We start from the raw sequence: 24,920 nt of genomic DNA, 5'->3' as shown, positions 1-24,920 counted from the left end.
TATGAACGATGATAAAAGTAGCAGGAACATAATGTGAAATTATCTTGTTTGATTTAGATATATCTGTTACTTTCTACCCCAGAAGGATAAACTATTAGGTAACCTTTTAAATCCAAAGCCAAAGGTTAACCTAAAAAAAACATCTTACGAGACAAATCGAACGTCTCGTACGCACAAAGCTATAATGAACTCGACCACGGAATTAGCAATTTGAACTTTAGTGTGAGCATCTGGCACCAGAAATATAGAGTTATTACTCAACTATGCTGGACAAAACCGTGTGGCCCTCAATTATACCTTTCCTTCTAGTCCTACCTCCAACCTTCACGACAATTTTAAGCAAGGATTGAGTACTAAGCTAGTTATTGGCTGAACTGCCCATACAGAATACAAACAGTGACCTGGCTGGTCATGCTATTACAGGTATACTGATGAACTGACATGGTGCTGAGACTGCTGATATAGTCTGCTCTGATCATACCAACATCATTATACTTGTGACAAAATGTTCTGGTATAATGACACTTTAACATGGCCTATTCATTAATGCTGTGGCTTATCTGGACATTGATTAACTGTGATGGTCAGGAAATATTAAAAATAGAAACTGATTCTTCAAAGATAGTCTTGCTGCCCTGCATATTCCGCCATTCACTCACCGGTGAAATGTTCTTGGATGCCGACGCTTTACCAAAGACTCTTCATCGCTACTACCATCGCTATTACTTCTCATATATGACTCCGTGGATATCTTTTTCTGCCTTTTACTGCACCCATAGGCGCAACAAACGCTACCACCAAAACGAGATGTCTTCGACATGTCGAAATACACAGATAACACAGATATAAACACGAGATATTGGGCTGAAACAAATCCTGAATGTTACGATGATTATTCATTCAAAGCTCCATTCGTATAAAATACTACAAACCCAATACGAATCAAATATATTTTAAAACTGGACGTTTTTCCATAAGCGCCTGTACTAAGTCGTCCAGCCTATCCCCCACAATGCAACTGTAACATGGTGACAACGCAAATTTGCTTAGCCGGAGATGGCAGTAGTTCGGGGCTTGCTCGCAACAGGTAGCAGCCAGGCATAGTTCGCTCTTTCTGTATGGTAAATGCCGTAAATATATAGGAATTGTGACTGAATGAGGTATCGGGTAAAAGGTATATATGCAGTAGCATATAGCTTATGGGGTATTTCGAATTGCCTGCAGTATATGACGCCTAGAGCTGTTTGACTTTCTTCAAACCAGGCGTAGACATAACTGTAGAAAAGTCTCAACGTTTCCAGGTTAGAATTATAGAGCTAAACCGTTTTTTCCGAATTAGATTACAATTATATTACTGGCATTTCGCTCTAATTTAGTGAAATTAGACCACTAGAATTATCTAGTTGTCCAAGTCGCTTCAAACATCTGAATTACCGGTAGGCCTACCTTCTATACCTATATCATAATATTTATGCTTGAATTTTCTAGGCCTATAAGTCATATAGATACATACCTGTAGAACACTGATTCGTAGGTTACCTGCCTTGGTACTGGCATCCTGATTTTATAAAAGTTGGTGCAAGAATGGACATTTTCAACTTGATGTTGATTAATTGAGCAAAATTTGATATTTGAATGCAATTATACCTCGAATCCAGTGACAAGAATATTAATCGTTGAAACCAAACGCAGCTTGTTTATGTTGGCCCAGAGAATTTCGCTAGCCAGTCCATATTGATAGAATATGGTCACAGTAAGATAATATTTTGGGCTTACATGAACTTTACAACATTTGATTTGATATGTCCGGTAAAACATTTGTTATTCTGCTTTCGAATAAGACCTAAATTGCTGGTTTCAATGTTAACTGTGTTTGTCAAAGGCTGTAAAGGTAATTTCTTTTCCATGTTAGATGTTTGTTTGTTTGTGGTGTTCATGGTGGTGGTTCGACTACACTGGTCATTTTACACCAGGCCGGTTCTTCTTATTATTATTCCGTATCTGCCCGATTACCAGTGAACTCGGCACTTGGTGAATTCGGCCGCACAAACTCGGCACTTGGTGAATTCGGCCGTGGTAGATCTCGTAGCGGTACCGGTCACCATGATTGGTTACTGGACTGTTTTCTGGTGAACTTGGCACTTTGAGTGGTTGGCAATGTTGTACGGGGGTCAGGGCATGCGTAGATCACACAGTCACGGCGTGATTAGATCACAGATTGCGTAACCGCGCGGAAATAACGCGACACTCTTCACTTGGTGAACTCGGCCCTTGGAGGAATTGGCACTAGAACACCTTCGCATTAGGTGGCGAGATAGCGCAGTGGTATAATCCGCGGCTGCAACACCAATGGGTGCGGGTTCGAGTCCGACCGAGGTCGACTTCCGAATTCCGATACCTAAGTGTTGGAGGTTTACCTAGGCTCCTCCTCGCCACATCATCCGCGTCAGCGGTGTCTTACAAAAGCCTAGAGGTGGGCCGTGCTATAAGTCGGCAGTTACGGAAAATAAAAAGAATATCGGCCTGGTGTAAATGACCATAGTAGTCGACAAACACCATGAATACCACAAACCAACCAACCAACCTTCGCATTAGAAATGCATTTAAATGAATGAACAGTATCAAAAAGGAAATTTAAACGTGTCGTGGCTCGCGGTAGATCTCGTAATCTTGGGATCCTTCAACCCTGTTATCGAGACACCCTAACCCAGAGTGGAATCGTCTCTCCAAAGGCAAAAAATAGTTTATTTTGACGTGATCATGCGACACATTTGTTGATGAGGAACACTGGCTTGTGATCGATAAACGAAGAAGCGCCGCTTGATGTTCCACAGCTTCGATCTCACATACAACGACAAGATCCATCTTCTCAAAACTTGCACGACACAGGCCCGTCACTCGCGCCATCGATTCCAAGCAGACCGCGCGTGGTCGGTATATGAGCGCTGCGTCATTTCCTGCGGCTACGCAATCCGTGATCTAATCACGCCGTGACTGCGTGATCTACGGATGTCCTGACATCCTTACAAGATTGACGAATCACTTGATAATACTAATTTTAGTATAATAATTCATATTAATAGCCGAATTCACCAAGTGCCGAGTTCATCGGCAACCATCTGCCCACTTATAGCACGGCCCACTCCTAGGCTTTTTAAGACATGGCTATGCGGATCAGATGGCGAGGAGGAGCCTAGATAAACGGCCAACACTTCGGTAGGAATTATGGAGTCGACGTGTCAGGCTCGAACCCGCAATTCATTGGTGTTTAGCTATAATGGAACGTACAACTACGTTACCTCGCCATACCTTGTAAAATGGGACCGTAGCATTTGGCATTTCGTGTGGCAATTGACTTTTGTGTGGAAAATTGTGTTCGTTTTAGAACTTATCCGAAATTTTTATTCCGCCATAGATTGTATATGATAAAACGATATCGGAATTGATCCTAGAAGAATTTCAAAGCCACTCACCACAAAGGAGGATTTAAAGAAGTTTGATGACATATTGAATGAAAGCAGAAGCCTTTGCAAGATATGTGGTATGTTGAATCTGTTTTGTTATTTTTAAATGCTTTGTTGTGCCGATAACAGACGGTATATATAAACGTAAGATGTGGAAACTATCAAGGTGTTATGTTTATTATTTTTAGAAATTCAGTTAGTCAAAGTGGACGATCGTATTGCTTGGATTATATTTAGGCTTATTTTAGCATCTTTGAGATGCAACTCTGAGCGTGGACGGTCATGAACAGTCAACTAATTCTGTTCCTATATTGACATATCAGACATTTGCACTCGTACCGTTGGCGGCGACAATATTGGTCAGTCAGCAAGAAGCATCATGAAGAAGGTTGCCAGTCTGGTGTAATTATAGCAGAGTCGGAAAGAATGGGAAATACACTTTCATCAACCTCCATTTGAACAAAATCACATATAGTAAGAGACATTCATGATATGCTGCAAATGTGACTGTGTTCTTTGTCTAGTCACCCCACTCATGTAACTATTGAGGCTTCATGCCAGGGTTGTAACCAAGTCACAAGACTCCGGGTCGCAAGTCAATTTCACTTTTATAGTTTTGACTCGAGTCATTTTTAATTCACCACCGAGTCAAGTCCAAGTCAGCGAGCAGAGGGTCGAGTCCGAGTTATGGTATTATGACTCGAGCCAGAGTATAAGTCATTGTGTTAGCTGCTTAGTTTCCAATTTAGGTCTTGTTAAACCAACTTATTATATTTTTTTGTGATATCGAGTGGGTCGCATTTATAATATACGAATTTTCCTTACTTTTAGCAGTTTCTGGCCGCATTTTCAAATACCAGTATCAATAGGCGAAATCCCAATAGCGATTTGCTGTACTATTCTTTGAAATAATCATTAAATGTCGGTCTTGGCTGTCTGAGTCTCAAGTCATGCGCAATGAGTCGAGTCATTTCCGTACTTTGAGAAGATGACCTGAGTCAAGTCGAGTCAACAGAAAATCGTGACTCGAGTCTTACAACCCTGCTTCATGCAATGAGCATTTACTTTAAAGATAAATAGTAATTAAATACTGGTTGGTGGTACAAAATTTTAATACTGCTTTTAAAAGTACCTTCATGATAAACGTTATTGAAACCCGAAGAACTTTTCGCGCGCCAATTAAAGAGCTACCGGCACGATAAAGGAAGCAAAACAGAGTTGAATTCAAAATCAGATGGAGAATTATGACGCATTAATGTCGAATGTAGAAATAACATCAATGGAGCCAGAGCACAGCAACAATGCAGTGTATAACAACGGTCGCGTAAAACAGTATGACAGCGTGACACAATTCTTTATTTATTTATTATAGTGGTGCCCACCGCAAATACTATTTTATTCAAGTCCAAATATTTCGATGGCAATAACTCCGCTTCCACTTGTTTGAATCGAACCAAATTTGATGAACATCGTTTCTATACATAACCTAACACTTTCATGAGGTGAACAGAAAATTTTCAAATTTTTTATATTTATTTTTATATAATAAATATAAACTTTCTTTTCCTGTAGCAATGCGGCTACTGGTTGGAATTGAACCAAATTTGGTGTGTAGGCTTGAATTAGGTAACCTAACAATTTTATCAAGTAGCCAGAACGATTTCAGAAAAAACCTAACAATTTTATCAAGTAGCCAGAACGATTTGAGAAAAAAAGTCATTTTTTTAAGAGCCCTAATGTCCATGTCAGAGAAACGTTTTAGGGTAGGCCTACTCTCATGTCTCGCAGCGTTCTCTACATAATTGTCAATTGCGATACAAACTGTACTTGTATTGGTAAAGCCATCCAACTTCGAATTGTAAAATGTTGGGAGTCTTGATATCAAATTTTTGAAAGGTGCACTTTGAGAAGATTTCGGAATCTGTCAAATTATACAAAAAATTTTAGCAAACGTTTTGACATATTTCATCTATTTGGGACTCGATCAACGTAAAAGAATTGGTAATTATTTTATACAATATATTGTATTTGTAGTTGAAGTATAGTAATAATTCTTATGGTTACCGCACTTGTAACGATTCACGGCCATAACTGGAATAATTAGAATGATGTAACTTTCAAATTTTCATGCATTTTGCAACAACATTGTTCTCAATTTTCAAGGTGCTGACCATTGGAGGAAGAATCACCATTAAGCCGGGAATTCACGATCCGTAAACGCGGCCGACTGTTTCTCTCCTGAAGCGGAAGCGACAGAGAAGAGGAACGAAGAAAAAAAAGGAGCAGAAATAGCAAGAGTGTGACAAGTCGCGTCCGTTCGCTTTAATGCGTATTTCCATCCGCGAAGCGCGTAGTAGTAGGTGGGAAAACTAATGGGCGTTTGGTTAGCGGTTATATAAGGTTGACTCCAGCGCTGTATTTGCTAAATGTTGCGTGGAAATAGGGGTGGTGTCATTTGGTATCAATATTGACTATTAAAAGACCATTTGTTAGTGGTCATGGATCTGTTCGGCCAGTATTCAGTAATTTCTGATGGTCACTTCCCGGCTTCTGTTCTCTAACCCCTCATGATTGTTATTCTGCTTCTAGTAAGACTGTCGATTCTAATGTTTTATCATTTGTCGGAGGTTTCGCTCGCTTTATTTACAACGTTTTGCTCTCTGCTAGGTCAATTACTTTCCTGGCTGAGTATCGCTACAGCCTTAGAAACTGCACTAATTCTCATTTTAATGTCTTGCTGGTTATCTTGCTGTCAATTCTAATAATTTGTTAATGTCTATACCAGTGCAGCCACTCAAATGTTTTGTTCTCTGTACACAATATTGTTAGGTCTTCAGCTTTCCAGGTAGAGTAAGTAGTGTATTAAGGCCGATTATAGCCACCAATGAGCGAGCGCCACGTGTCCAGCCACGCCCACTTTCAAATTTAAATATTCCCGCGTATTTTTTTTTTAATTTTAATTTTTTTGTCTCGAATTTCAGTGAATTATGAGAACGGTTACTTTCCGAGAATTGAACCGAGGACCTCCCGACTCAGATATGAAACGCGCCTTCTCCTGGAATCGAACCGAGAACCTTGTGTCTTATAGACCTGAACTGTAACCATTACACTACCGCGCTCGCTGAGAATATGCGTATGTATTGAAGCTTTAACGCCGAATGAAAACGGCTCCTCTCCCTGATTTGAACCGAGGACCCTATGACTTGTAGAACAGAACCGTAACCATTACACTGTCGCGCTCGCTGCCAATGCCTGTCCGTATTGAAGCTTTAAAAAAAAGGTTGTCTAATAAGGCGCAAGCATTGAAAACACATTTGTTATTGGTGCGACAATCACCATATATTTTTCGGTATATCCACATGATAATGGTCCCTATTGACCTCAGAAAAGGATTCAGGTCCATTTTCCGGCCTCAAGAAAGCTACCATTAAATTAGAGATGGCTACCGTACGCTTCCGAGCCCGCGCTCTCAATTGTAAGGCGAGGCGACGAGTGTACCAGTACCATTACAGACGTACAACGAACGATCAATGTAAGTGGCTCTGTAAATCATGAGCAATAATAAGCGACGAGTGTGCCATCAACATTATAGACGTACAAACGAGCATATTCAACTAGCATTGATGCTTTATCGATATAGCGCAGTATGTGTAGCTGGATGCTAACCAATTCGAATTTAACAATGCGACCCGCGCACAATTATGTAGCCCGATTTTCGTTGAATATTGACGACCCCAATAAATCGAATGAGCTCTTTTCCGCAGACATCTATGACACAGCTGTCAGTCCAGTGGACACGAACTTGAGATTCCGTAGGGTTAAATTCCGCATCAAATAAGATCAGAGCGCCTTTTCTCGCTTTCAGGATTTGGACTGATGCGTCCGGCCTATGTCGCAACACTACAATATGTGGTAACACGAACCTGTGCACACGTACAGTTGTTATTTGTAGTGTCATCGTCGCCCGCCAATGCGATAAACTCCCAACGGCCGACACATTGGTCTTCAATCTAATACCAGCATATTTTTTGTAGGTCGAGAACAAGGGTAATTTAATTGCAACTAAAATGCCTGCGGCTTGTTTTGGCTCGAGGGTCGAATGCAACATATGAATCCATTCGCGTTACGCACTATAGCCTATTTAGGATGATGAGCCAAAACGCGTAGGCGAGGACATGGAGATAATAACTAGCCTATATATTTAGAACAAATCAAGCATTGATTTCACGATAACGTATTCGTTATAACGTCATAAAAATTTAGCGAGTTTTATAAGCTGCTTATCCTCAATAACCAATTTGCGGAAATTAGTGAAGAAGTGGATTGTACAGATTCTTAGAACTGCACGACAATCTGGTTATAGATTTGCTGATGCTACCTGCTGCCAGCATCATAACCAAGCAACCTTTACTTACCCGTCAGCTAATGTCTTACTATGTAAAACATGCATTCTACACGTTCTTCCGTGTAGACGAACGTAATTTACCGATGTCCTAAATATTCAATTAATTCGGTTACTTTATGTGGCAGCTCATAATTTGAAATCGGCAACGACTTCATTACATTACAAGTCTTACAGTTTACGTTACTTCTTGCTCGTTTCTTTACTGCAAAAAGCGTTTATATTCAACTCGTCGCATTTTAGATTGCTTCGAGTCGTGGCGGTAGTTATGAATAAGTTAATATTGTGCCTACTGCCCAGTGCACCTATAGATGCGGAATCTACTTAACACGCGCATGGATCGCTTATTTCAAACAAATCGCATAAAGTAATAAACGTGCTGGAGTTGTCAATCTAAAATCACATTCATGATACGAAATGAGTCATCGCCATTTTGAATTTATGATATGTTTATAAACTACATTTGAAAATGCGTGGGCCCCGAAGTCAGGTTATTGCAACAGCTATAAAAAAAAAGTAACATAGTGAGTTTAATTAGGTCGATAAAATATTATATATTTTTCGAATACATTTCATCCATATCTACAAATATATCTTGATGCTATCGTGAGCCACTAAAATGTTCTCCGCATGCGATCCGCTAACCGTAGTTTGCTCATCCCTGGTTTTAATCATAATCTTTCGAGTAAGTTCTGTTGGTAGGCAAGCCCCACCAGAATATATTTTGATAAAGGCAAGAGTAAATCGTTATCGAGCACCTTTCGTTATCAACTTCTTCAGTAACTCAAAATCGGTAACCGATCGCGACCTCTCGGAATAAATGAACACAATGCAATATGAACAGGACATGAAGCTACGATGTCCGATAATTCCTTTCAATTAAAGTAGAAGTATAGCCATTTCCGACCGAGTAAAACGTTACTCGGCATTGCGCTCTCGATAGTAGTGAGAATGATATTCGTTTACTTTCGATAATATCCAACATACGGACTCATGTCGAGGGCAATTTTCAGAACTCTAATATCGCATAGCCTAACTTTCCAATATTTTTCGATTTATTTAGTCATGTTTTCCTAGCGATAGCCATTCAGCATCGCGAAAATTCATAGTACAATTTAGAATAAACTGCTAACTTTTATCAAGGTCTTTGAAAAGTACTTTTCAACATTTAACTATCATGACATAGTAAACTTCTACTCAAGTACGAGAAGTAGCGATTGTAAGGTGATTAGAAAATAAGTATTACGGGCCCAGTTTTGCCTCAAAACCTAAATCACAACACGTTATCTGATCCATTCCGAATGACGAGATTAAATATCCCTGAAAAATGAATAATATTCATAATATTCACATTGCTATACATAAAATTTGCTCTGACATTGCCCATAGTGACCATTTAGAATTGGATAGTAAAGGAGTCGAAATTTCTTCGATGCGCCTAGTGCACTAATTCGAGTGCTGAAATCCGAATCGACTAATTTGTTATAATGATTCGGGTCGAGTAGTAAAATTTAATTAGCGAGCACTGAAATTACAGTAATATAGTTATATCACCGATACGAAATTTGGTAGCCATTTCCCCGGAATAGTAATCAGTCCGAAACATTATGATAAATAGATAAGGTTGAAGAAATATAAAAATATCATCAATGGTGTATGTATTATGAAACTGGAAATATTGTATTTGTGGTAGCACGCAATTGGTTTCCAATTCGTAATTTCAACCGCATCGGCAGTTTTTTCATAAAAATAAATAAACAAATACTTTGATACTAATTTCAAAATAACGCAAATCTCTTAATGAATGTCCCTTGAATAGTAATTAATCCAAAACATTATCATGCAAGGTCCGAGAAACATAAAAATATCATTAATGTGGTATGCATTGTGAAACGGGCAATATTTTCTTTGCGGTGACCAGGGAATATGTTCTAATTCGTAATTTCAAGCCCATCATCATTCTCTCATAATAATGAATTAGCAAATCCTTGGATCCTAATTTTCAAAGTAGCTTAGGTCTCTGAATGAGCTCTGACTCGCTGTTATCTTCAAATCATGGAATTATTACGAGTATCACCATCGCTCACTGAAGAAAGGGATGAAATTATATCCGGGGCATATTCCTTGGCCAGGAATTTTATCATGTACGAATTAGGCGGGCCTAGCGTTAAAGCAAATACGAAAGCGGAGGCAACCTTACGGCGAGTTAGTGATGAAATGTTCGAGCGACATCGAACTGTCGTAAACGCAATCTCTAAACGTCTCCGATACAGTATTGTTGAAGTCGACGAAAAATATGAAGAATATTCTGCGGAAGAGCGGATGTTCCTGATGATAGCTGACGAAATTTTTAAAGATACCCAAGAGAATTGGGGTCGGATCGTATCTGTGTTCGTGCTCGGTAGCATTCTTGCTCGCAAAAACGAGGATGAGCATCACGGTGATAATATAGAAGGTATCATACAGTCAGTCGGGAATTACATTGGTAGTAGAAGGCGAAAGTGGATAGCGGAAAATGGAGGATGGGTAAGCGATTTTACAGTGCCTGATAAGGATTTGGCAATTATCATTTAGCTTGAGGTACTGTGTATCTGCTCTCGAGAGTCCATACCACCTATCGATAATGAAACTTAGCTTGCACTTCACAATTCGGTTTTCAATTTACATTTTGTCATAAGGCACAGTAATTTACATTCCAAGCGCTCCAAACTTTGAATTACCTTGCAAGTACGGTAACTTTCCTCTGCAAGATTAGGAAGGCTTACATTCTTTTGTTTGTTTCAGGACAGTTTTGTAGGATTTTTTGATAACGCAGCTTTCGATGATATTAAAGTTTGGAAGAGGCTCATGCTTGTTGGAATTGGACTGACGTCTATTGCAATGGCAATAACAAGATCATGGATAGTCCTTTGCCGTACATCATGTAATATTTTTTAAATAATATATTTCTTCGCCGTTTAATTACATAAATTTTACTGTAGGACGGATGCAGTTTCTTCTGAGATTACATTAAAGATTGCTCCATAAAACCGTCTTTATCTGGAACATTTTCATTTTTCAAATTTATACAGCTACGTAAGGAAATTGCTAGGTTACCTAGAAAACGCCGCAGGTCAAATTTGATCCAATTCCGACCATAGTAGCGACAAGGAGTTATGACAGCTCAAAATGATCCATCTTTCGAAGCCAAATATCGTTGGTTCTCCACGACCAAATATCGTGTTCTATAAATATGGTTTATATGGAACAGATATAAATGTTGCTATTTTGTTGTTATCTGCGAAGAATACTTTGCTCAGTAATTAATTTCACGGGGATTCTAAACCTCAATACATACAAGTGAGCAAAGTTACATTAATTTGCGTTAACCTGTAGTGTTATGTAACTACCTACAATTCTATCAAGACGTAGCGAACACGACAAGTAATATGGAGTGAAGGAATAAGGGCGCGAAATTCCAATGTATAGATGCATATTTAGGCGGAAATATCGTCTTACCGGACGAATGCAATTGTTTCCTTAAAGTTTTCCTGTCTACGCCATTCAAGCGCGGTAAGATCAGTTTGAGTTGGCGACATTCAGGATGATATTTCAAGAAGCTCTGAATGATAGTCACATATTCCTCGTCGATTCTTGTTCTATCGCTGTCACTGAGGTCGAATACCTTTAGCTGTTCATTGAATAATTGAATGTTAGGCGGTTTAGGTCAATTTCATAAACGAAATCTGAACTAAATTGCTTTATTGAGAACCATGAGAGAGCAGAAAGAACTTACTGTAGTGCATCGCTTGCCCATCTCTTCACTAAGATTCCTGATTTGCATGGAAAGCATCTTGCAATCACTCAGGTTGAATTCTTCAACGCGGGTTTTGTGCAGGATTTCAGTTACTGTTTTGTAGCAGGAGGAAATGTCGGGATTTCTACTCAAATCCAGCGAATGCAGCTAAAACACAGTGTGATATTCAGATATTTTACGACGCTACAAACCACTCAGTTGCAGTAATAATAATATTTATCGACGACAGAGCAATATTATCAATTTCTTCGCCTCATCGCAGAACTGGTGTAATACAGAAAATAATGAACGTCTATAGGATATCGAAGAAACGGCGGAAACTAGCATTAATATGTATGAGCGATGGAAAATCTTTCACTCATAAGCAAGGACACTTTTCATCAGCAGACGTGATCAGGAATGCCTTATTGATGATAAATTCGCTCGCCAAATGCAATGCCATGCCTGACGGTGCTTGGAACTCGCATTAGTTGCAAACTATGCTTGATTATTTCACTAGTAAGAAAACAAAACAGATCTAGCTAAAATGGATCACCTCATGATTACCGAGACCATTGTTCAGCGACGTTAATGAATGTTCATCCAATTCGCAAGCTGAAAGTCGAACTGCCTTCGTGTTATGCCTTTTCGCGAAACGTCCGATTTCTTGCAATCCTACCGGTTCCAAATCCGTATTGTAACTTAGATCGAGTTTATCAACCTACAAAATACAGCAAATTATTCTGAAAACGACACACAAAATTGCGGAAACGAGTGGCTACCTCGATTTCACCAAAACATTCAAAAGCATGAATTTCCTCCGGTGTGAGGTCGCATCCTTTCATCACAAGAGTAACCGCTCTGTCTTTACAAAATAAGGGCGGCAGTGCAGCCATACACTCTTCATCCAGACGATTATAGCTGATGTCGAGATATTGGAGCTAAACGAATATGGGAAACTGACAACTTACGACCAGAATTAATCGGGGATGAGGACAAACAGTACAAACTTATAACATAGAAATGTTGATTAGCCAGTCACGTCATAATAGATTGGCGAAATGTTCTGAGATTAAAATAGAATTTCTGTGATTCGTCTCAAATGGACTCTTTGCAAGCAGTCATAAAGAATGTGACTATTGACCACTACTGAACAACAATCGCTCAAGACAAGATCCATATACCTTACTGTTTTTGACCTGCATGGCGACGAAATCCTTTGACCGCAAGTGTGAGTTCACAAGTGACAAATAGGTTAGATCGCTTGAAATAATAGTCCCGAGTTGCGTAAAGTTGATGTTTTCGCCGTAGCTGAGATCGAGTTTTTGCAATTTAACCTATGGGAATGAGGTAATAAAAGTCTCATATCGAAAGGATCTATACTAGATTAGGGTCCGGATATTTTCATCGCCAATACCTGATGCTGTCTGATAAGTTGACTCAAAACGATCAGAAAATCGTTAGATCCGCTACTTTCTTCCAGGTTGAGTTCCGTCGAGCCACACTTCTTCATCAACTCGCAGATGGCTGGCAGGAGTTTGTCAATGCCATCGTGGGCTGTGACGCTGACTTTTTTATTTGGACCTGGACGAGTGCAAAACTTTCCCCCATAAAACAGTAATTGAGGTGATGAATAATTAAACCCTCATCAACTCTCACTAGTCTAGTATGACTATTGCGATAAATGGCTACACCGGTGCGCGATTGAGCATTGTTCGGTACGATACCTTCAATTCACGCGTAGTAACAATATTAATATGAAACAATGCGGTCATGATGAAGGTTTTTTTAAAGCCCGCTATGTATATTATACGGATAAACATGCTTAAATTGAACGTGGGTTTATAATGCTCAGTGACTTTGAGCGGTATGTGTAAATGTGTTTACCTCAAATTCAAATTCGCGAATTTGGTCCAATATCATCTTTACAAGGTTTTCATTGAGATGGCATTGGCGGAATTCTAACTCGTACATGCGAGATTTCTCGATGAGACCATTCACGATATTCTTTACATCCAATTCAGTCGTAGTTTTATGATAGATCCCACAAGGAATTTCAACTTCATCATGATCCATAAGTATTGATTGATGGTACATCCTGTTATCACCTTTAGCATATGTGAATCATAAATAATTCATGATCAGGAAATAAAATTAATAATAATTATAATCAACCTCCAATGTGATTTTTGTGTCGGACTATTTCAATATTTCGATAAGTCGGATAAAATGATGATACGTGACATATATACTCAAGCAAGAAACCGCTCCAGTACCAACACCACCACGTATGCCAATAACATATGACTGAATCATGGTAGTTTGCGGAGTTTAGTCAGCCATTGTACAGTTTATGCGCTATGAGAATATCGAGTTAATCCAATTACACCATCATAAAATTTATCCAAGAGTCAAAATTATATTATTTTTCAGTATTGTATGACCGAAATTATTAAAAATAAACATCCAAAAAGTTTAAGCTTCGGTTTTTACTTTATGAGAATAATTTTATATACTTATTTATAGTCATGGTAGGGTTGTGTAATAACGAAGGTGTTTTTAACAACAAGCTATCAATAACTTCACAAATGACACAAGCTAATTGATAAATTTTGAAATTGCCTGTAAGATATTAAGCTAATTATCAGAGTCGACGGCGATAAAACTATTTTACTTGAGTAATATTTATCGCTACATAAATATCGTTATGCCTTTGATACGATGTAAATAGTTATCTCGTGCGGCGTCCGTTGCGTGTCGTCACCCTTCGTACACCGTCAAGGAATAAGCTACCCGGTGCCGTTGAGTTGTGATTATTTAGCGTAGACTTAAGTTGTGATATTGCAAATTTTGAGGTTCTAAGATGGGTCCATTCGGGTAAAAAGGAGCCCACGAATGCGATAAAGAGACAATTCTGAGGATGCCGCCCGCCCCGCTCGGGGTTCGGGGCGATAAAAGGGATTAAATAGGGGCGGGCGGCATCCTCAGAATTGTCTCTTTATCGCATTCGTGGGCTCCTTTTTACCCGAATGGACCCATCTTAGAACCTCAAAATTTGCAATATCACAACTTAAGTCTACGCTAAATAATCACAACTCAACGGCACCGGGTAGCTTATTCCTTGACGGTGTACGAAGGGTGACGACACGCAACGGACGCCGCACGAGATAACTATTTACATCGTATCAAAGGCATAACGATATTTATGTAGCGATAAATATTACTCAAGTAAAATAGTTTTATCGCCGTCGACTCTGATAATTAGCTTAATATCTTACAGGCAATTTCAAAATTTATCAATTAGCTTGTGTCATTTGTGAAGTTATTGATAGCTTGTTGTTAAAAACACCTTCGTTATTACACAACCCTACCATGACTATAAATAAGTATATAAAATTATTCTCATAAAGTAAAAACCGAAGCTTAAACTTTTTGGATGTTTATTTTTAATAATTTCGGTCATACAATACTGAAAAATAATATAATTTTGACTCTTGGATAAATTTTATGATGGTGTAATTGGATTAACTCGATATTCTCATAGCGCATAAACTGTACAATGGCTGACTAAACTCCGCAAACTACCATGATTCAGTCATATGTTATTGGCATACGTGGTGGTGTTGGTACTGGAGCGGTTTCTTGCTTGAGTATATATGTCACGTATCATCATTTTATCCGACTTATCGAAATATTGAAATAGTCCGACACAAAAATCACATTGGAGGTTGATTATAATTATTATTAATTTTATTTCCTGATCATGAATTATTTATGATTCACATATGCTAAAGGTGATAACAGGATGTACCATCAATCAATACTTATGGATCATGATGAAGTTGAAATTCCTTGTGGGATCTATCATAAAACTACGACTGAATTGGATGTAAAGAATATCGTGAATGGTCTCATGGAGAAATCTCGCATGTACGAGTTAGAATTCCGCCAATGCCATCTCAATGAAAACCTTGTAAAGATGATATTGGACCAAATTCGCGAATTTGAATTTGAGGTAAACACATTTACACATACCGCTCAAAGTCACTGAGCATTATAAACCCACGTTCAATTTAAGCATGTTTATCCGTATAATATACATAGCGGGCTTTAAAAAAACCTTCATCATGACCGCATTGTTTCATATTAATATTGTTACTACGCGTGAATTGAAGGTATCGTACCGAACAATGCTCAATCGCGCACCGGTGTAGCCATTTATCGCAATAGTCATACTAGACTAGTGAGAGTTGATGAGGGTTTAATTATTCATCACCTCAATTACTGTTTTATGGGGGAAAGTTTTGCACTCGTCCAGGTCCAAATAAAAAAAGTCAGCGTCACAGCCCACGATGGCATTGACAAACTCCTGCCAGCCATCTGCGAGTTGATGAAGAAGTGTGGCTCGACGGAACTCAACCTGGAAGAAAGTAGCGGATCTAACGATTTTCTGATCGTTTTGAGTCAACTTATCAGACAGCATCAGGTATTGGCGATGAAAATATCCGGACCCTAATCTAGTATAGATCCTTTCGATATGAGACTTTTATTACCTCATTCCCATAGGTTAAATTGCAAAAACTCGATCTCAGCTACGGCGAAAACATCAACTTTACGCAACTCGGGACTATTATTTCAAGCGATCTAACCTATTTGTCACTTGTGAACTCACACTTGCGGTCAAAGGATTTCGTCGCCATGCAGGTCAAAAACAGTAAGGTATATGGATCTTGTCTTGAGCGATTGTTGTTCAGTAGTGGTCAATAGTCACATTCTTTATGACTGCTTGCAAAGAGTCCATTTGAGACGAATCACAGAAATTCTATTTTAATCTCAGAACATTTCGCCAATCTATTATGACGTGACTGGCTAATCAACATTTCTATGTTATAAGTTTGTACTGTTTGTCCTCATCCCCGATTAATTCTGGTCGTAAGTTGTCAGTTTCCCATATTCGTTTAGCTCCAATATCTCGACATCAGCTATAATCGTCTGGATGAAGAGTGTATGGCTGCACTGCCGCCCTTATTTTGTAAAGACAGAGCGGTTACTCTTGTGATGAAAGGATGCGACCTCACACCGGAGGAAATTCATGCTTTTGAATGTTTTGGTGAAATCGAGGTAGCCACTCGTTTCCGCAATTTTGTGTGTCGTTTTCAGAATAATTTGCTGTATTTTGTAGGTTGATAAACTCGATCTAAGTTACAATACGGATTTGGAACCGGTAGGATTGCAAGAAATCGGACGTTTCGCGAAAAGGCATAACACGAAGGCAGTTCGACTTTCAGCTTGCGAATTGGATGAACATTCATTAACGTCGCTGAACAATGGTCTCGGTAATCATGAGGTGATCCATTTTAGCTAGATCTGTTTTGTTTTCTTACTAGTGAAATAATCAAGCATAGTTTGCAACTAATGCGAGTTCCAAGCACCGTCAGGCATGGCATTGCATTTGGCGAGCGAATTTATCATCAATAAGGCATTCCTGATCACGTCTGCTGATGAAAAGTGTCCTTGCTTATGAGTGAAAGATTTTCCATCGCTCATACATATTAATGCTAGTTTCCGCCGTTTCTTCGATATCCTATAGACGTTCATTATTTTCTGTATTACACCAGTTCTGCGATGAGGCGAAGAAATTGATAATATTGCTCTGTCGTCGATAAATATTATTATTACTGCAACTGAGTGGTTTGTAGCGTCGTAAAATATCTGAATATCACACTGTGTTTTAGCTGCATTCGCTGGATTTGAGTAGAAATCCCGACATTTCCTCCTGCTACAAAACAGTAACTGAAATCCTGCACAAAACCCGCGTTGAAGAATTCAACCTGAGTGATTGCAAGATGCTTTCCATGCAAATCAGGAATCTTAGTGAAGAGATGGGCAAGCGATGCACTACAGTAAGTTCTTTCTGCTCTCTCATGGTTCTCAATAAAGCAATTTAGTTCAGATTTCGTTTATGAAATTGACCTAAACCGCCTAACATTCAATTATTCAATGAACAGCTAAAGGTATTCGACCTCAGTGACAGCGATAGAACAAGAATCGACGAGGAATATGTGACTATCATTCAGAGCTTCTTGAAATATCATCCTGAATGTCGCCAACTCAAACTGATCTTACCGCGCTTGAATGGCGTAGACAGGAAAACTTTAAGGAAACAATTGCATTCGTCCGGTAAGACGATATTTCCGCCTAAATATGCATCTATACATTGGAATTTCGCGCCCTTATTCCTTCACTCCATATTACTTGTCGTGTTCGCTACGTCTTGATAGAATTGTAGGTAGTTACATAACACTACAGGTTAACGCAAATTAATGTAACTTTGCTCACTTGTATGTATTGAGGTTTAGAATCCCCGTGAAATTAATTACTGAGCAAAGTATTCTTCGCAGATAACAACAAAATAGCAACATTTATATCTGTTCCATATAAACCATATTTATAGAACACGATATTTGGTCGTGGAGAACCAACGATATTTGGCTTCGAAAGATGGATCATTTTGAGCTGTCATAACTCCTTGTCGCTACTATGGTCGGAATTGGATCAAATTTGACCTGCGGCGTTTTCTAGGTAACCTAGCAATTTCCTTACGTAGCTGTATAAATTTGAAAAATGAAAATGTTCCAGATAAAGACGGTTTTATGGAGCAATCTTTAATGTAATCTCAGAAGAAACTGCATCCGTCCTACAGTAAAATTTATGTAATTAAACGGCGAAGAAATATATTATTTAAAAAATATTACATGATGTACGGCAAAGGACTATCCATGATCTTGTTATTGCCATTGCAATAGACGTCAGTCCAATTCCAACAAGCATGAGCCTCTTCCAAACTTTAATATCATCGAAAGCTGCGTTATCAAAAAATCCTACAAAACTGTCCTGAAACAAACAAAAGAATGTAAGCCTTCCTAATCTTGCAGAGGAAAGTTACCGTACTTGCAAGGTAATTCAAAGTTTGGAGCGCTTGGAATGTAAATTACTGTGCCTTATGACAAAATGTAAATTGAAAACCGAATTGTGAAGTGCAAGCTAAGTTTCATTATCGATAGGTGGTATGGACTCTCGAGAGCAGATACACAGTACCTCAAGCTAAATGATAATTGCCAAATCCTTATCAGGCACTGTAAAATCGCTTACCCATCCTCCATTTTCCGCTATCCACTTTCGCCTTCTACTACCAATGTAATTCCCGACTGACTGTATGATACCTTCTATATTATCACCGTGATGCTCATCCTCGTTTTTGCGAGCAAGAATGCTACCGAGCACGAACACAGATACGATCCGACCCCAATTCTCTTGGGTATCTTTAAAAATTTCGTCAGCTATCATCAGGAACATCCGCTCTTCCGCAGAATATTCTTCATATTTTTCGTCGACTTCAACAATACTGTATCGGAGACGTTTAGAGATTGCGTTTACGACAGTTCGATGTCGCTCGAACATTTCATCACTAACTCGCCGTAAGGTTGCCTCCGCTTTCGTATTTGCTTTAACGCTAGGCCCGCCTAATTCGTACATGATAAAATTCCTGGCCAAGGAATATGCCCCGGATATAATTTCATCCCTTTCTTCAGTGAGCGATGGTGATACTCGTAATAATTCCATGATTTGAAGATAACAGCGAGTCAGAGCTCATTCAGAGACCTAAGCTACTTTGAAAATTAGGATCCAAGGATTTGCTAATTCATTATTATGAGAGAATGATGATGGGCTTGAAATTACGAATTAGAACATATTCCCTGGTCACCGCAAAGAAAATATTGCCCGTTTCACAATGCATACCACATTAATGATATTTTTATGTTTCTCGGACCTTGCATGATAATGTTTTGGATTAATTACTATTCAAGGGACATTCATTAAGAGATTTGCGTTATTTTGAAATTAGTATCAAAGTATTTGTTTATTTATTTTTATGAAAAAACTGCCGATGCGGTTGAAATTACGAATTGGAAACCAATTGCGTGCTACCACAAATACAATATTTCCAGTTTCATAATACATACACCATTGATGATATTTTTATATTTCTTCAACCTTATCTATTTATCATAATGTTTCGGACTGATTACTATTCCGGGGAAATGGCTACCAAATTTCGTATCGGTGATATAACTATATTACTGTAATTTCAGTGCTCGCTAATTAAATTTTACTACTCGACCCGAATCATTATAACAAATTAGTCGATTCGGATTTCAGCACTCGAATTAGTGCACTAGGCGCATCGAAGAAATTTCGACTCCTTTACTATCCAATTCTAAATGGTCACTATGGGCAATGTCAGAGCAAATTTTATGTATAGCAATGTGAATATTATGAATATTATTCATTTTTCAGGGATATTTAATCTCGTCATTCGGAATGGATCAGATAACGTGTTGTGATTTAGGTTTTAGGCAAAACTGGGCCCGTAATACTTATTTTCTAATCACCTTACAATCGCTACTTCTCGTACTTGAGTAGAAGTTTACTATGTCATGATAGTTAAATGTTGAAAAGTACTTTTCAAAGACCTTGATAAAAGTTAGCAGTTTATTCTAAATTGTACTATGAATTTTCGCGATGCTGAATGGCTATCGCTAGGAAAACATGACTAAATAAATCGAAAAATATTGGAAAGTTAGGCTATGCGATATTAGAGTTCTGAAAATTGCCCTCGACATGAGTCCGTATGTTGGATATTATCGAAAGTAAACGAATATCATTTCTCACTACTATCGAGAGCGCAATGCCGAGTAACGTTTTACTCGGTCGGAAATGGCTATACTTCTACTTTAATTGAAAGGAATTATCGGACATCGTAGCTTCATGTCCTGTTCATATTGCATTGTGTTCATTTATTCCGAGAGGTCGCGATCGGTTACCGATTTTGAGTTACTGAAGAAGTTGATAACGAAAGGTGCTCGATAACGATTTACTCTTGCCTTTATCAAAATATATTCTGGTGGGGCTTGCCTACCAACAGAACTTACTCGAAAGATTATGATTAAAACCAGGGATGAGCAAACTACGGTTAGCGGATCGCATGCGGAGAACATTTTAGTGGCTCACGATAGCATCAAGATATATTTGTAGATATGGATGAAATGTATTCGAAAAATATATAATATTTTATCGACCTAATTAAACTCACTATGTTACTTTTTTTTTATAGCTGTTGCAATAACCTGACTTCGGGGCCCACGCATTTTCAAATGTAGTTTATAAACATATCATAAATTCAAAATGGCGATGACTCATTTCGTATCATGAATGTGATTTTAGATTGACAACTCCAGCACGTTTATTACTTTATGCGATTTGTTTGAAATAAGCGATCCATGCGCGTGTTAAGTAGATTCCGCATCTATAGGTGCACTGGGCAGTAGGCACAATATTAACTTATTCATAACTACCGCCACGACTCGAAGCAATCTAAAATGCGACGAGTTGAATATAAACGCTTTTTGCAGTAAAGAAACGAGCAAGAAGTAACGTAAACTGTAAGACTTGTAATGTAATGAAGTCGTTGCCGATTTCAAATTATGAGCTGCCACATAAAGTAACCGAATTAATTGAATATTTAGGACATCGGTAAATTACGTTCGTCTACACGGAAGAACGTGTAGAATGCATGTTTTACATAGTAAGACATTAGCTGACGGGTAAGTAAAGGTTGCATGGTTATGATGCTGGCAGCAGGTAGCATCAGCAAATCTATAACCAGATTGTCGTGCAGTTCTAAGAATCTGTACAATCCACTTCTTCACTAATTTCCGCAAATTGGTTATTGAGGATAAGCAGCTTATAAAACTCGCTAAATTTTTATGACGTTATAACGAATACGTTATCGTGAAATCAATGCTTGATTTGTTCTAAATATATAGGCTAGTTATTATCTCCATGTCCTCGCCTACGCGTTTTGGCTCATCATCCTAAATAGGCTATAGTGCGTAACGCGAGTGGATTCATATGTTGCATTCGACCCTCGAGCCAAAACAAGCCGCAGGCATTTTAGTTGCAATTAAATTACCCTTGTTCTCGACCTACAAAAAATATGCTGGTATTAGATTGAAGACCAATGTGTCGGCCGTTGGGAGTTTATCGCATTGGCGGGCGACGATGACACTACAAATAACAACTGTACGTGTGCACAGGTTCGTGTTACCACATATTGTAGTGTTGCGACATAGGCCGGACGCATCAGTCCAAATCCTGAAAGCGAGAAAAGGCGCTCTGATCTTATTTGATGCGGAATTTAACCCTACGGAATCTCAAGTTCGTGTCCACTGGACTGACAGCTGTGTCATAGATGTCTGCGGAAAAGAGCTCATTCGATTTATTGGGGTCGTCAATATTCAACGAAAATCGGGCTACATAATTGTGCGCGGGTCGCATTGTTAAATTCGAATTGGTTAGCATCCAGCTACACATACTGCGCTATATCGATAAAGCATCAATGCTAGTTGAATATGCTCGTTTGTACGTCTATAATGTTGATGGCACACTCGTCGCTTATTATTGCTCATGATTTACAGAGCCACTTACATTGATCGTTCGTTGTACGTCTGTAATGGTACTGGTACACTCGTCGCCTCGCCTTACAATTGAGAGCGCGGGCTCGGAAGCGTACGGTAGCCATCTCTAATTTAATGGTAGCTTTCTTGAGGCCGGAAAATGGACCTGAATCCTTTTCTGAGGTCAATAGGGACCATTATCATGTGGATATACCGAAAAATATATGGTGATTGTCGCACCAATAACAAATGTGTTTTCAATGCTTGCGCCTTATTAGACAACCTTTTTTTTAAAGCTTCAATACGGACAGGCATTGGCAGCGAGCGCGACAGTGTAATGGTTACGGTTCTGTTCTACAAGTCATAGGGTCCTCGGTTCAAATCAGGGAGAGGAGCCGTTTTCATTCGGCGTTAAAGCTTCAATACATACGCATATTCTCAGCGAGCGCGGTAGTGTAATGGTTACAGTTCAGGTCTATAAGACACAAGGTTCTCGGTTCGATTCCAGGAGAAGGCGCGTTTCATATCTGAGTCGGGGGGTCCTCGGTTCAATTCTCGGAAAGTAACCGTTCTCATAATTCACTGAAATTCGAGACAAAAAAATTAAAATTAAAAAAAAAATACGCGGGAATATTTAAATTTGAAAGTGGGCGTGGCTGGACACGTGGCGCTCGCTCATTGGTGGCTATAATCGGCCTTAATACACTACTAGAGTATCATTCCACTTTCTAGACTTGAGTATATATCTCTCCAACTAGCTGCCAAATAATTGATTCATTTGGATTGTTGAATTGATCATTTTTGACAGAATGTGAAGAAATTTTAGTCAAGAATTCTTTTTGTGTTAGTGGCTGTTTTCAAAGATTGCTGAAGTAGTCATCGTTGATCTTGATAATCAAGTAGAAGTGGCGATTGAAGTCAGTTGTCTAGTCATATAATAATAAAAAATATAATAAAAAAAACAAGTGGAAATAGTGTAGAATCAAATCCATTTTAGTAAGTATGGGCGAAAAAATGCAGGAGTCATTCGTTACTCGCTACCTCTGCCATTTTCGCAGTACGAATGTCTTAGCTAATAATCGTCATTTTCATTTTATTTCTGCAGGGTGTTGAAAAGAAAACGCCAGAGGGATTATCATCATCAGACGATGAAACCTGATTACTGACTGTTCTCATAGTTTCATTCATTGCTACTTGGCACTACAAGTAATTTCGTTCGTTTCATTTTTTACACCGGCATTATTTGCCAATTCCGTTTTGGAATAAATTACCGCGAATGTGATTAATATGTAGTAGATAATGTGGTGTGTGTGTGTGTACGCAGCCGTGATCAGGTTATGCCCAGTGGTAGAAAACAGGTTATTATATCAGGATATTCTTCTAATGTAGGATCTACATTCTACTCACCATGTTTAAAGGCTGTAGCATCTACATAATATTTACATTATTGAAGGACATAGAAAAGACATTGAATTGAGTCGACACAAAATCCCCCTTTCTACTACCTGCCGAGCTCTAATATCTACTATATCGGACTCCGCTTTCTACATCTTTGGTCTGTACTGTGTTTACTGGGATATCATGCGTACTTTGAGAATCTAACATGCATAGCCTATATTACAAGTTACGAACGAATAAGAAAATTGCACAATGCGAGTGCTAGAAGTTATATGTTGTTGATCAGACGTCTTCGATGCAGTTCCCTCAGCAAGCTATCACCATAACTACATAAAATAGCGTCCCTGGGTGGGCTCGAACCACCAACCTTTCGGTTAACAGCCGAACGCGCTGACCGATTGCGCCACAGAGACGGCTATACGTGGCGGTGGTTCTTAAGCTTTTTTTTATGCGGCCCCTCATGAAAGGGATAACTACAGTTGTGTAGTAGGCCTATAACTAGGGCCTCCATAATTTGATATTCGGGAAAGATTTGCAAATCACAATACATATAATATCGGACCAGAATAAGGTCAATTCGAAACTTTTATACTGGAATTACCGCTGTGTTGACTGAAAAAGAATTATTTGTATTATTCGACTCCCGGATGACCAACTCGAACGCGATTTTGTATTCTTCCTTGTTGTCACTGTTATCGAAATCCTAATTTCGCGTCATTCATGGCCTTTTTTTTTTGTGCCTATACGATAGTGAGGCTCTCAAAGTAATAAAGGAGGCCGAAGTGCCATAAATGTGGAAATTTTCGTGTCATCGGAGGACATTTTCGATTTCTTGAAGAATGAGGACAAACCGTCCTAAATTTGGGCGTATGGTAACATGTAACACAAATCGATAATCATGTCTATGCTAATTAGCGTTTCATCTTTTCGCAAATTTTAACTTGGATTCGATAGAGTCATACAGCAATCAGGACCGTAACTGCCACACCGTAAAAACCCCAATTGGGTTTAAATTATGAATCGTGATTTCGTGATTATAACACGGTACACCCCTCGACCTCTAGAACAATATTTATTTACATTTATTAGAGAACACACTGTTCATACTTGGAGCCGTAGACGGCTGTTGGGATGCTTTGGTCTATAGAGCAGGAGTGAGCAAACTATATGTTGGTGAAATTCGTATTAAGAATTTTAACAATACTGCAGCAACTTGATTAAACTTGTTTTATTTTTGTACTATTCATATCGTTTTTCGACTACAATGGCAATTTACACGAAGCCGATATCCTTCATCTTTGATTCCGTAGATGCCGGCGTCTAGATCATCATCCATATTGGTAAATACCAAGTAGAAATCGAAT

General features: G+C 38.8%; 2 protein-coding genes, 1 long non-coding RNA gene and 1 other non-coding gene across 7 annotated transcripts; 2 read left to right on the top strand and 2 right to left on the bottom strand.

The window, feature by feature from the left end:
- The first annotated feature begins 1,777 nt into the window (after positions 1-1,777).
- LOC145444169 (uncharacterized) lies at positions 1,778-24,050 on the top strand. Of its 2 annotated transcripts, XR_013916627.1 has the most exons (4): positions 1,778-2,306; positions 2,596-3,541; positions 3,788-3,938; positions 5,628-6,305. It is a non-coding gene; the product is annotated as an uncharacterized LOC145444169 (long non-coding RNA). The 2 variants fall into 2 exon arrangements; XR_013916628.1 differs by lacking the exons at positions 1,778-2,306; positions 2,596-3,541 and adding an exon at positions 23,264-24,050 and having other exon boundaries at positions 3,650-3,938; positions 5,628-5,824.
- Positions 10,059-13,183, bottom strand: LOC145444168 (uncharacterized). Of its 2 annotated transcripts, XM_080322092.1 has the most exons (5): positions 12,424-13,183; positions 12,198-12,362; positions 11,642-11,809; positions 11,365-11,536; positions 10,059-11,090 (listed from the first exon to the last, which is right to left on the bottom strand). In XM_080322092.1, the coding sequence occupies exons 1-5, from the start codon at positions 12,535-12,537 to the stop codon at positions 11,020-11,022; spliced, it is 690 nt and encodes a 229-aa protein (XP_080178218.1). In that variant the 5' UTR covers positions 12,538-13,183; the 3' UTR covers positions 10,059-11,019. The 2 variants fall into 2 exon arrangements, with proteins under 2 accessions (XP_080178218.1, XP_080178217.1); XM_080322091.1 differs by lacking the exon at positions 10,059-11,090 and having other exon boundaries at positions 11,161-11,536.
- Positions 15,816-19,127, top strand: LOC145444167 (uncharacterized). 2 transcript variants are annotated; one of them, XM_080322089.1, is made up of 5 exons: positions 15,816-16,762; positions 16,824-16,988; positions 17,377-17,544; positions 17,650-17,821; positions 18,096-19,127. In XM_080322089.1, exons 1-5 carry the CDS (start codon positions 16,649-16,651, stop codon positions 18,164-18,166), a joined length of 690 nt encoding a protein of 229 aa, XP_080178215.1. In that variant the 5' UTR covers positions 15,816-16,648; the 3' UTR covers positions 18,167-19,127. The 2 variants fall into 2 exon arrangements, with proteins under 2 accessions (XP_080178215.1, XP_080178214.1); XM_080322088.1 differs by lacking the exon at positions 18,096-19,127 and having other exon boundaries at positions 17,650-18,025.
- On the bottom strand, positions 23,896-23,969 carry Trnan-guu (transfer RNA asparagine (anticodon GUU)). The gene has a single exon. It is a non-coding gene; the product is annotated as a tRNA-Asn (tRNA).
- Positions 24,051-24,920: the final 870 nt, after the last annotated feature.

This window comes from Botryllus schlosseri, chromosome 8 (assembly GCF_051294905.1).
Source record: "Botryllus schlosseri isolate E-star chromosome 8, Bs_hap1, whole genome shotgun sequence".
Classification (NCBI taxonomy): Eukaryota; Metazoa; Chordata; class Ascidiacea; order Stolidobranchia; family Styelidae; genus Botryllus; species Botryllus schlosseri.
This window is presented reverse-complemented; position numbering and strand designations above follow the sequence as displayed.

Bases quoted from the DNA above. Each gene is read 5' to 3' on its own strand.
- LOC145444168 (XM_080322091.1), bottom strand. From the start codon at position 12,537: ATGGCTGCACTGCCGCCCTTATTTTGTAAAGACAGAGCGGTTACTCTT. The intron at 11,810-12,197 runs GTGATCCATTTT...ACTGTGTTTTAG, and splicing joins ATGGTCTCGGTAATCATGAG to CTGCATTCGCTGGATTTGAG. The intron at 11,537-11,641 runs GTAAGTTCTTTC...TTCAATGAACAG, and splicing joins TGGGCAAGCGATGCACTACA to CTAAAGGTATTCGACCTCAG.
- LOC145444167 (XM_080322088.1), top strand. From the start codon at position 16,649: ATGGCTGCACTGCCGCCCTTATTTTGTAAAGACAGAGCGGTTACTCTT. The intron at 16,989-17,376 runs GTGATCCATTTT...ACTGTGTTTTAG, and splicing joins ATGGTCTCGGTAATCATGAG to CTGCATTCGCTGGATTTGAG. The intron at 17,545-17,649 runs GTAAGTTCTTTC...TTCAATGAACAG, and splicing joins TGGGCAAGCGATGCACTACA to CTAAAGGTATTCGACCTCAG.